The following is a 13,610-nucleotide window of genomic DNA, read 5'->3' on the forward strand; positions in this document are numbered from 1 at the left end:
AATGCAGGGCAGGTGAGTAAGAAATGTGCAAACATTGAAAAAAATATTGAATGTTCACAGAGACAGTCCACATACCACATACATGGCAGAAACCCTATGTATAATAAATAGAAAAAATAATAATAATAAGAAGAAGAAAAAAGCTCAAAAAGGAAGTGGCCTCCAATGTGCAGGACCGTGAAATAAGTGTACAGTGATGTTAAACTAGTAAATAAGACGATAATAAGGCTATAATTTATAGTTCCTGGACCAGGGAGCACACTCCTAAGAGCCAAAAAATATACAAATATATAAATTACTAATCAAAAAAATGCCATGTATGAAGTTAATACCAATATGCATATACAGTTACAAGAATGGCACTTATAAATATAAAACATGCATGTAAACATATCAATTATGTGTATCACAGAATAGCAAGGCAAAAATAGGCCAAATATAGTCACATGCAAGAATAGACCATGAAAAACCGCACCATTGTCAAAGAGTAGTAAATGTGGACTGTGCTAGTATTGTGTCATGTCATACTTCCTAAATCAGCATGCCCTGGGTCTGCCTGCTCTGCCCAAATGTTATATGGTAATGGAGGATCTTAAAATTTCTACTATGCAAATATCCAGTGTTCATATTTTGGTGTTTGATGTTTGAAGTGGCTATATTAACATAAAAGTTGACTTTTTATGAAAAAAATATATTCACACATTTTTTATTACTTTAGTTTGTGACAAAGGAATAGCGACAGATCTAGTCCTAATTGTGGACACTTCAAAACACACAAGCAAAGAAAATGAAGACTTAAAGAATTTCTTAACTAATGTCTTAAGCAATCTGGAGATAAATGATTATTGCGTCCATGTGGGCCTGGTGGCTTTCAACAGCCAAGCGAAAGTTATTGCTTCCCTCAATACCGGAATCAGTGACTCTGTTGTTAAAGAATTTATAGGAGAACTGTCAGCGTCAAATGAAAAGATTGCAAATATTGGAGGTGCAATAAATTATACAAGAAGTGAAGTCTTTGGTGACGCTGCGGCAAGCAGAAAGAGCCAGGGAATAAAACAGATAGCCATCCTGGTCTCTCATAAGTCCTCTGCAGATAGTGTAATTGAGGCTGCTCATCTACTTCAGCAAGAAAATGTCAGAATTTTTACTGTGGGCATTTCTCAAGTAAATGAAACCCAAATGAACCAAATTGCTTCATATTCGACTTTCAACAATTATCAAGTCAAGGTGAAGACGTTTGCTGATCTTTCAACAAATGCAGATATTTTACTGAAGAAAATCTGGAATGTCATTGATCAAGATGTCGTTGCCTTATCAGAACAAACTGACCTGATCAAGCAAGGTAGGATTGTCATAGTTCGTACAGCAATTGTGATAAAAGAGATGTTTTTGAAATGCTGCATATTCAAGTTTAATGATACTGAACGTGGTGCACTTTCATATGCTTCTGCTTTAATATGGAAACTAGATACTCCAGTACTCCATCACTTGCTGTTTTTTTCCTTAGGAGCTTCTAGGCAATAACCTTTCCATAGATCAGTGTCATATTGAAACACTGTTAATCATACAGACTATGAACAATTATTTTAGCTGATCAATGACACTTTTATATAAAAGTATCCACATCTGAAATTGAACCATCTTTTTGTCTGACTTTCTTATGATCTTTCCTGTAAAAATTCCCAGAAAGATTGTTCATCCTGATTGAAAATGTGCAAATGTGGCAGAAGCCTTTTTGGCAGATTGCAAGCTACTCTGTATAAAAATCATACAGTGGCACCTACAATATATGCATTGACTGTCCGATCATCATGCAACGTAAATGAATGCCAGATATGCAAATTGTAAGGTTACTTTATTGGCGTAGCTTTCCTCACTTTGCTGCATCGGTATGGAAGACAAAATGGCCAATACAGACAAAAATGTGCAAATCGGCATTTACAAAATTATAATTTATGAGATAATCATTCAATGCTTGCTCAACCATCAATCTGCTTGTCGAAATTGCATGGCATTCCCTAGGGATATCAGAATTGTTGATCTCTTGTGCTATTTTGCAATCTTAGTACATGGCTCTTTTACATTCTACAGTAAGTTAAAGGGAAACTGACAGTTGATACATGTGGCTCAAACTGTGGACAGCATTAGCCATTGGCTGTTGTGTCCCAGCCAAGCGGGAGACCAAGTCGCACTATAGACTAGTTGGATGCTGTCACGGGGCAGGGAGAAGTGAAGTCTAGGCCCCCAGTGGCTATAAAAGTATGTTTGTCGCTGAAACACCGCAGTGTATCAGAGTGAAACATACCAGGCTGGAATTCTACAGCCAGTGGCTATTACATCCTGACCATTACTCCGAGCAAAATTAACATGCCTTATATACGTACTATATGGATAAAAATGTTGTGATATCTACACCTACAGGAGCTTTTATCACAACCCATCCTTAATCCATAGACAGTAATATGTAGTTTTTCACCACAGCTACCAACGTTACAGTTGGCACAAGCCAGTCGGGATGGTAACATGCTCCTGGCATCTAGCAAACCCAGATTTGTCTATCAGAGTACTCTTTAGATAAGCATGATTTTATACTCCACAAAACCCATTTAGAGTTCTCCAAAGTCCAGTGGCTGTTGACATTGTATTGGTGATGTAAAGCTTGCTGGTAGCTTCTCTGTACCGAGAACCAAAGCACCAAAGTTAAAGAGAACCTGCCAGCACAATTTTGTAGTGTAAAGTAAAAACATAGCCTTAATGGTGCTGTAATACAGATTACATTGATACCTTTGGAGAATAAATCCACTTTGTTGTTCATCTTTAATCACCATTTGAAGTTTTATGCCAATTAGTTTTCGGTGCACAGTGGCCGGACTGTGCATAGGGACTTGTCCTCCCTGTCTGTGATTCTCCGGTCTCTCGACCCTCATTCAACCTCAGAATGACCTGCCTCCTCGCTTTGAAATCTCAACACTGTCCACATTCTAAGATCGGAGGCATCGGAGGGAGGGGAATCACAGACAGGGAGGAGAAGGTCCCGTGCACAGTCCTGCCCCTGTGCACTGAAATCTAACGAGCAGAAAACTCCAAATGGTAATTAAAGAACAAAGCGGATTTCTTCTCCACAATTATCAATATAATCTGTATCGCAGCGTCATTACAGCCATGTCTTTACTTTGCATTACAAAACTGGACTGATAGATTCTCTTTTAAGGGACTATGTCATCTGAATTTGGAGGGAACAATCTTCAGCCATAGGGGCGGGGTTTTCGGGTGTTTGATTCACCCTTTCCTTACCCGCTGGCTGCATGCTGGCTGCAATATTGGATTGAAGTTCATTCTCTGTCCTCCATAGTACACACCTGCGCAAGGCAAGATTGCAGACTGTGCAGGCATGTACTACGGAGGACAGAGAATGAACTTCAATACAATATTGCAGCCAGCATGCAGCCAGCGGGTAAGGAAAGGGTGAATCAAACACCCGAAAACCCCGCCTCCATGGCTGAAGATTGTTCCCTCCAAATTCAGGTGACAGAGTCCCTTTAAGCTACTGTATGTCAATAATTTCTTTCCCCGTGAAGATTTAGAACCCTGCAGGAATTGAGGCAGCAGAGAGTTAGAGACTTTTATACACTATGCGCCTCAGCTCTTTGCGACCTGACACAGTAAATTTATGTGGTCTCTACTTCATGGCTGGGTTGCTGTATTTTGTAAGCGCTTCCATTTTGCATTACTATCACTCACAGTTGATCATGAAATATTTAGGAGGGAAAGATTTTCAAGTACTGATCGGGTGGGCTATCCAGTACTAGATCAGTACACCCCACACGTACAAACACCCTAGTTTACACCACCGTTACATAGCCTAGCTGCATCCCACACAAATGAAAAAAATCTGATATTCGTCAATATTTTTGCGAAAATACGCAACTTGCTTTAAGGGACCTCATTGTTTTGTGAGTCCCTACAATTTCTTGAAAAGGACATAAAATGTAAAAAAAAAATCACAGAAAAAGAAAATACAGTTGTAATAAATACCAGTACCGCTATGGCCTGGCTGAGTCATGCAGTATATTGGTTATTCATTTTGTTGTATTTTTCATTATAAATGTGTTTTTCTGCAGGTTGTCTTAACACAGAGCTTGCTGATATTCATCTGCTCATAGATGGTTCTGGAAGTATTCAACAAACGGATTTTCAAGCCATGAAGGAATTTCTGGTGGATCTGGTAGAAATGTATGACATAGGTCCTCAGAAGGTTCGAGTAGGGGCTGTGCAGTACTCAGATTTCAGTCAACTGGAGTTTGGTATAGGTACTGATTACAGAAAAACGGACTTAAAACTGGCCATTCAGAATATCAGGCAGCGAGGTGGAGGGACCGAAACTGGAGCTGCAATAAATTACACACATGAATTAATAGTAAATCCCAACAATATCAGGCATGGCAATGTGCCTGTATATTTTATTGTTCTTACAGATGGAGAATCTCAAGACAGTGTGAAAGAAGCTGCAATGATTCTGAGAGAAAGTAACGTTAATGCGTATGCAATTGGAGTTAAAAACGCCAACCAGACGCAATTGCTGGAAATCACTGGAGATCCCAAAAGGGTCTACTTTGTGCACAACTTTGATTCTTTGAAAGACATTAAAAATCTGATAGCTCAGCAAATTTGTACTTCAAAAGGTAAAAACAAATTTTATGAATTAGATGCTTTTTTAGAAAAAAACAAACCTAAATGCATATGTAAATATGTAAAGGTGTTTTCTGAATGCATAGTCCAGTAGCTTGATAATTGAGATCAAGAGGGAAAGATTAGCTCTTATAGGGCAGACTAGGTCATGCATTATGGATGTGTATTTATATATGTTCCCTTATCATTTCTCATCCTTTACATGTACTTAATGGACATGTGTCTTTTCTCAACCATATTAACTATATAACTATTCACTGTTCATATATATACTGATACTGAAAACTGAACATGCCAAGATTATAAAAAGAGTATGACACCAGTTTTTTGCTACTCCAAGAGCAGCATAATGTGGAGCAGAGATCCTGATTCCAATGATGTGTCACTTACTGGGCTGCTTGCTGTCATTTTTTTTAAATCCCTGTTACATCTGATGAAGATCTAGCAGTTCTCTGAATGCTGAGCCCTGTGTAACCCCGCCCACATCACTGATTGGCAGCTTTCTAACCATGTACAGTGCACAGAAAGCTGCCAATCAGTAAAGGAGGTGGGGTTACACAGAGTTCATATACTTGACTATCTGGCAGCAGGGTTACTAGTCCTCTTGTGATAATCTCTCTAAACATATGCCATTTTCTTGCAAAATTTCAAGATTGATTGACATGATCTCAAATTACTATCTATGATCAGTCCAATGGGGTCAAGACTGAACCATACAAGGAGATACTTATATATCTGTTTTCTTGTGTGCTGTCTGTTGGGTGTTGTTCTACTGTCAGGTGAGAGGGAAAAACTTTTTTCTCCTTCACAAAAGCTCATTCCAAAACACAGAGTGGCACTGTATCTGTTATTGCCATGGAGGATCGTGGCCCCTTCTTTTTGCTGATCACAGTGCAACCAAAGATCAATACCTCATATTTTGATACCCTATGCCAAAGAGATATGACAAGTATGATTTTCCTTTTCGCAAATTTTTCAAAAAGGGGTCCAGGACATATTTGTATACTAATTTTTGGACCGGCTGTCACTATGAGTAATGGGATTACATGTTAAACCATAACACAGTTTGGTATATATCTGAAAGGGTCCAACACAATCATTTTATTAAGGCATGAATATAATAGAAACAGAAATTTTTGTGCTATTTTTGGACTTATTTTGACTAAATTATTTGTTGTTTTTAGTAACTCACCGTCTAAAAATATTATTTTTGTCTTTACAGCTTGTCAAAATGTAGAGGCTGATATCATGTTCCTGGTTGACAGTTCTGGAAGCATAGGCCCAGATAACTTTATTAAAATGAAGGACTTTATGAAAAGCCTGGTTAACAAAACGAAGGTGGGGCCAAATGACGTTCAGTTTGGCGTTGTCCAATTCAGCGATAACAGCATGGAGGTGCTACGGCTAAACAAGAATGGAACCAAAGCTGGTATCTGGGAAGCCATTGAAAATATGGCATACATGGAAAAGGGTACATACACCGGGGAAGCCTTGGACTATGTCTCCCAGTATTTCACAGAAAAAAAAGGTGCTAGACCGAAGGTGAAAAAGTTCCTGATACTTATAACAGATGGAAAATCACAGGATGATGTTAAAACTCAGGCTGCCTCCCTGAGGAACGGTAGTGTGAACATTATTTCAGTGGGCATTTTTAACGCAAATAAAACTCAACTACTAGAAATAAGTGGGAAGAGAGAACGAGTGCATTATCTGGAATCTTTTGAAACATTGAAGACTATAGAAGATGAATTAATTTTTGAAATCTGCAATCCTCCTGAAGGTAAGTAAACAGTTAATCTAAATGTCCCATAGAATTAACATTCACAAAAGGAAAAGAAATCATAGTTCAACATGTAAATCTACACTTTGGTATTTCTTTTCTTACATTGAACAAGCATTATGTACAGTACTTACCATAATAAAAACAAAAGTGTAGTGTATTAAGTCAAAATATTCACATGCAAGAGGGTCTTCAGCAAATTAAAAACGTATCACAATTAAATGCAATCATGACCTACAGCAGAGGTCCCCAACGTTTCTGACCTTGAGAGACACATTCAGCTATGAATGAGGTCGCGAGACACATCCATCTCCTGCCCCACTCACAGTAGTGACACCCAGAGCCCATAATACCAGTATAATGACATCCAAAGCTTTTCCACTAAAATCACACCAAGGCAGTATGCCAAGCTCCAGGGTTTCCTATCCTACCCCCATTCTGATCCGCTCTTCTGTGCAAGGCTACACACAAAAGTCACCATCAAGAGATATACTCTTAATAGCAGTTTGCTACACCTATTGCTAATGCACCAAGCTGGCAGATGGCCGCGAGCCACATGTGGCTCTTGATCTTGGGAACCCTTGATCTACAGCATTTACATGATAACATGTCAATAAAGTAAAGATGAGCAGCACAAAAGCATTCAGTCTTCAAGGGATGGGGCACAAAACTTCCAAAGGGTCAAATTACAGTTCCATCCAAATGAAGTAAAGAAAATGCACCACTTTGAAACATAGAGGCGGACACTAGCAGTAAAGTGTCCCTATGGAGAATATGTGTCTAGGTCCTTGCTCCATATTTCCCCACCCACACATTCACATGTAAATTCTCATTTGGCACACATTTGCACTCACATACACAAAAGATGCAAATGTTAATATGTACTACATGCAGTAACCCTAGAGATGAGCGAATTGATCAACGGAAGTCTGAAGTTTCTGCTAATTCACAGTTCCATTTGACCGATCTGCAATTCAATTCAAGAGGATCACGAAAAAAAATTCCTAGAGCCACTTCACACATACTTTACATCTAAGAGTATGGCAGAAGAATATAGTGTATGATATCGATGGTAATATATAATGAAATAGAGAATAAAGGATGATGACTATCAACTTGCTGCAATTTCTATATGTAATGCTTTATGCTATAGCTTTGGTTATTATTATCCTCTGCAAAAAAGTAAGATTAATTAATATGTGGTAGGGAAGTGAAGGTATCGTGTGGATGCAGAACACTGTAGAGTTAGCAGTTGGCCAGCGCTGCAGTTTGGAGGGGTTTTTAGAAAGGAGAAGAGCGTGATTTCCTGTAGAGATGGTTAGTGAATAGGTAATATGATAATGTAGAGGAGGTGAGATATGTGGCCAGAACAGAGATAGCCAGAATCTGTAACTGGATCGGATGGCAGATCAATATGGCCGCAGCATTCTGGACCCTGTGTGATTAAATGGATTAGACAAAGAAAGAGATCAGCTGGAGTGGATGCGGCCAGGAGCCAAGGAGGTAGAGTTTTAGACTGGTGGGTAACCCTGAGACAGCAGAGGAGAAGTGAAGCTGAAGAGGAGGCAACAAGTAGGCCAGACCTGGAAGTTATAGTGAAGAAAGACTGGACTTTTCAGGCTGGGGCAAGGGTATCAATGGGAAGAACTGTAGTCAGCAAAGAATAAACAAAAGGAATGTAGTGTTCAGGTCAGGCACGGCGTAATACTGAAATGTAATTTGCAAATTGTGTGCCATCACATATAGCCGGTATGTATGTGCCTCTGTGTAAAATAGTTGAAAATGTGGATAAATGTTGTGCCTTGTGTCCATATTTTACATCAGTTTAATAAGTAAAAGTAGTTTTGTTTTAATAAAAACGGACTGCTTCCTTCCTTGTGATTGTAATACACCAGGGTGGAGGTGTGGGGAGTTCCTGCACCAGCTGAGGGTAAATTGAGAACATCTAAATGTATTGACATCACACTCACTGAGAGAACTCTGCTTCATTGGTGTCTAGGGTTGCAGCACTATACTTTGAGCCAATGCGACTCTTAGACACACTCAGAGAACAGTTTAATGGTGTCAGGTGCGGCAGCACAAGCATCCTCATATTGTCCTGCAGCAATCAGATCACATGTTATGTATAGCCATCAAGCAGTCTATCACAGCCAGTATACAATTGAGGGTCTAGCCATTTAATACCTGTACTGTGTATGGATAGGAACACTCAGAGCATCAGAGCACACAGCATAGGGATAGAAAAAGGCCTAATGTGATTGTGGTGTACTACTTCAGTGCTGTTATACAGGATTAAAAATGGAAGTCATAGTCTCAGTCTGTGAATAGAAATCTGACATTTAAGTGATATACAGTGAACTGTTGTAACAGTCTCATCATCAGAACTCAGTATGCGACTGGAAATAAATATATCTTTGATATACAACAGCAAAAGAGCCTTAATAACTGTGTTTTTCACACTGTGCTGGCAAGCCAGGGAAGTATTAAACCACTCATTGCAGTTTTTGCGAATAAATCCAAAGTCTGAATTCAAGGCTTGTTTCTATTTGTAAATTAAAGTGTGATGCCTGTGTTCTGAGCCATGCTTTTTTAAGAGAAATCTCTCATATTCAGAAATTTAGATACAAGTGTTTACCAACCAAAGTGTGGGAGTAATCTATATTGATTTTTTGAACATGCTTCCTTGTTCCAATAATACACACATAACCTAAATACTGCAGCACCGTTTTACTTCTTCAGAATTAGCTCGCTTTTGGAGAGCCCCTGATGTGCCTTAACAGTGGAAACCCCCAATTCTAACTCCAACCCTAACCCCTAACCCTAGTCCCATCCCTATCCACACCCCTAACCCCAGCATACCCCTAACCCTAGAACCAACCCTATCCATAACCTTAACCACACCCCTAACCCTGACACACACCTAACCCTAATCCCAACCCTAACCACACCCTTAACCCTGATACACACCTAACCCTAGTCCCATCCCTATCCACACCCCTAACCCCAGTATACCCCTAACCCTAGAACCAACCCTATCCATAACCTTAACCACACCCCTAACCCTGACACACCCCTAACCCTAATCCCAACCCTAACCACACCCCTAACCCCAACACACCCCTAACCCTAATCCCAACCCTAGCCATAACCCTACCACACCCCTAGCCTCGACACACCCCAACCCTAATCCCAACCCTAACCCCAACCGTAAATGTAATCCAAACCCTAATCCCAACTTTAGCCCCAACTCTAACCCTAACTTTAGCCCTAATCCTAATCCTAATGGGAAAATAGAATTAAATAAAACATTTTATTTTATTATTTTTTCCTAACTAAGGGGGTGATAAAGGGGGGTTTGATTTACTATTTATAGTGGGTTTTTATAATGGTTTTTTAAGTTTGGCAGCTGTCACACACTAAAAGACGCTTTTTATTGCAAAGAATAGTTTTTGCATCACCACATTAGAAAGCTATAATTTTTTCCATATTTTGGCCCAAAGAGTCATGTGAGGTCTTGGTTTTTGCAGGACGAGTTGACGTTTTTATTGGAACCATTTTCGGGCACATGACATTTTTTGATTGCTTTTTATTCTGATTTTTGGGAGGCAGAATGAGCAAAAAACAGCAATTCCTGAATTTCTTTGGGGGGTGTTATGAACTGGTGGTTTAGGAGCAACATGGGACGAGCTCTGAAGGAGGTGGTACCTGTACTGACCGCAGTCCCTAAGCTCAACACAACACTAGAAGTAGCCGTGGGATGCTCCTGTCACTCCCTAGGCACCTCGTCACAGCCTGAGAATTAACTACCCCTAAAGATAGAAACAGGAAAACTATCTTGCCTCAGAGAAAATCCCCAAAGGATAGATAGCCCCCCACAAGTAATGACTGTGAGTGGAGAGGGAAAAGACATACACAGAATGAAACCAGGATGTAGCACAGGAGGCCAGTCTAGCTAGATAGATAGGACAGGATAGAATACTGTGCGGTCAGTATTAAAAACTACAAAAATCCACACAGAGTTTACAAAAATCTCCACACCTGACTAAAGGTGTGGAGGGTAAATCTGCTTCCCAGAGCTTCCAGCTTAACTGAATTAATCCATACTGACAAGCTGGACAAAACATAGAATGCACAGAACAAATAAGTCCACAACATGTGGACAGAAAAGAGCAAAGCAAGGACTTATCTTTGCTGAACTGGTCAGGATATGAGGGAAATCCAAGCAAAGATGTGAATCCAACCAGGAACCATTGACAAGTGGCACTGGCTGAAGGAAATAGCCAGGCATAAATAGCCGAGCAGAAAGACAATCAGTGGAAGCAGCTGCAGACTGCTAAATCCAAGGAGCAGCCATTCCACTTAAAACCACCGGAGGGAGCCCAAGAGCAGAACTCACAAAAGTGCCATTTACAACCACAACAGGGGGAGAGTTTACACCGTTACACGTGTGGTAAAATTGATAAAGCAGGTGTATTCTTCAGGTCAGTATGATTACAGCGATACCTCATTTATATAATTTTTTATGTTTTAGCGCTTTTACACAATAAAACAATTTTATATAAAAAATAATTATTTCTGCATCACTTTATGCTGAGAGCTATACCTTTTTTAGTTTTCTGGTGATGGCGCTGTATGGAAGCTTGTTTATTGCGGGACAAGATGACATTTTCAGTGGTACTATTTTTATTTACATCAGTCTTTTTGATCGTGTTTTATTGCACTCACTTTTTGTTCGGCGTATGATGATAAAGCATTGTTTTTTGCCTTGTTTTTCTATGGTGTTCACTCAAGGGCTTAACTAGAGGGACAGTTTTATAGAGCAGATTCTATACGGATGTGGAAATACCAAATATGTGTACTTTTATTGCTTTTTTATTTACATAAATAAATGGATTTATAGGAAAAAAAAATTTTTTTTTATTTGGGGATTTAAAAAAAAAAATAATATTACACATTCTAATTTTTTTTTTTTTAAACTTTATAACATTGTCCCAGGTTGGGACATCACTATATTACATCAGATCGCTGATCTGACACTTTGCACATCATTGTGTCAGATCAGCGATCTGACAGGCAGTGAAGGAGGCTTGCTGGCGCCTGATCTCAGCAGGTGCTCGCTGGTCACCACACTGCAGGGCCCGGAAGGACCCCAAGGCCATCTTGGATTCAGGGGTCTTCATGGAGACCATGAGAATAACGTGATCACATCGTGTTATTCTGATGGAGGCGTGCAGGGAGCCCCCGTCCCTGCGCGTTTCCCCTCTATGTCGCTGTCACTACTGACAACGGCATCAGAGAGGTTAAGTGCCCACGGTTGGTGCTAGTACTGATTGTGTGCATTGCCGCGGGGTGTCGGGGTATACCCAAGCTGGCGACTATATATATACAGTGGGGCAAAAAAGTATTTAGTCAGTCAGCAATAGTGCAAGTTCCACCACTTAAAAAGATGAGAGGCGTCTGTAATTTACATCATAGGTAGACCTCAACTATGGGGAGACAAACTGAGAAAAAAAAATCCAGAAAATCACATTGTCTGTTTTTTTAACAATTTATTTGCATATTATGGTGGAAAATAAGTATTTGGTCAGAAACAAACAATCAAGATTTCTGGCTCTCACAGACCTGTAACTTCTTCTTTAAGAGTCTCCTCTTTCCTCCACTCATTACCTGTAGTAATGGCACCTGTTTAAACTTGTTATTAGTATAAAAAGACACCTGTGCACACCCTCAAACAGTCTGACTCCAAACTCCACTATGGTGAAAACCAAAGAGCTGTCAAAGGACACCTGAAACAAAATTGTAGCCCTGCACCAGGCTGGGAAGACTGAATCTGCAATAGCCAACCAGCTTGGAGTGAAGAAATCAACAGTGGGAGCAATAATTAGAAAATGGAAGACATACAAGACCACTGATAATCTTCCTCGATCTGGGGCTCCACGCAAAATCCCACCCTGTGGGGTCAGAATGATCACAAGAACGGTGAGCAAAAATCCCAGAACCACGCGGGGGGACCTAGAGAATGAACTGCAGAGAGCTGGGACCAATGTAACAAGGCTTACCATAAGTAACACACTACGCCACCATGGACTCAGATCCTGCAGTGCCAGACGTGTCCCACTGCTTAAGCCAGTACATGTCCGGGCCCGTCTGAAGTTTGCTAGAGAGCATTTGGATGATCCAGAGGAGTTTTGGGAGAATGTCCTATGGTCTGATGAAACCAAACTGGAACTGTTTGGTAGAAACACAACTTGTCGTGTTTGGAGGAAAAAGAATACTGAGTTGCGTCCATCAAACACCATACCTACTGTAAAGCATGGTGGTGGAAACATCATACTTTGGGGCTGTTTCTCTGCAAAGGGGCCAGGACGACTGATCCGGGTACATGAAAGAATGAATAGGGCCATGTATCGTGAGATTTTGAGTGCAAACCTCCTTCCATCAGCAAGGGCATTGAAGATGAAACGTGGCTGGGTCTTTCAACATGACAATGATCCAAAGCACACCGCCAGGGCAACGAAGGAGTGGCTTCGTTAGAAGCATTTCAAGGTCCTGGAGTGGCCTAGCCAGTCTCCAGATCTCAACCCTATAGAAAACCTTTGGAGGGAGTTGAAAGTCCGTGTTGCCAAGCGAAAAGCCAAAAACATCACTGCTCTAAAGGAGATCTGCATGGAGGAATGGGCCAACATACCAACAACAGTGTGTGGCAACCTTGTGAAGACTTACAGAAAATGTTTGACCTCTGTCATTGCCAACAAAGGATATATTACAAAGTATTGAGATGAAATTTTGTTTCTGACCAAATACTTCTTTTCCACCATAATATGCACATAAAATGTTAAAAAAACAGACAATGTGATTTTCTGGATTTTTTTTTCTCAGTTTGTCTCCCATAGTTGAGGTCTACCTATGATGTAAATTACAGACGCCTCTCATCTTTTTAAGTGGTGGAACTTGCACTATTGCTGACTGACTAAATACTTTTTTGCCCCACTGTATATATACAGCGTCGGACTGGAGTACCTTGGGCCAACCAGTGAAAATCATTCTTGGGACCCACTTTGTCACTACATAGAAATAAACACAAGACCACCAATTGTGCGGTAAAACACGCTAATATCAGGGTATAATATAAGGTAGTAAA

General features: G+C 40.2%; 1 protein-coding gene across 1 annotated transcript in view; it reads left to right on the top strand.

The window, feature by feature from the left end:
• Positions 1-13,610, top strand: part of COL6A6 (collagen type VI alpha 6 chain) — a 304,940-nt gene that overhangs the window by 112,558 nt on the left and 178,772 nt on the right. Inside the window, 3 exon segments of the mRNA XM_069732250.1 lie at positions 719-1,342; positions 4,122-4,682; positions 5,912-6,469. Of these exon segments, the coding sequence (XP_069588351.1) occupies positions 719-1,342; positions 4,122-4,682; positions 5,912-6,469 (1,743 nt within the window).

Source organism: Ranitomeya imitator, chromosome 6 (assembly GCF_032444005.1).
Source record: "Ranitomeya imitator isolate aRanImi1 chromosome 6, aRanImi1.pri, whole genome shotgun sequence".
In the NCBI taxonomy this organism is placed as follows: domain Eukaryota; kingdom Metazoa; phylum Chordata; class Amphibia; order Anura; family Dendrobatidae; genus Ranitomeya; species Ranitomeya imitator.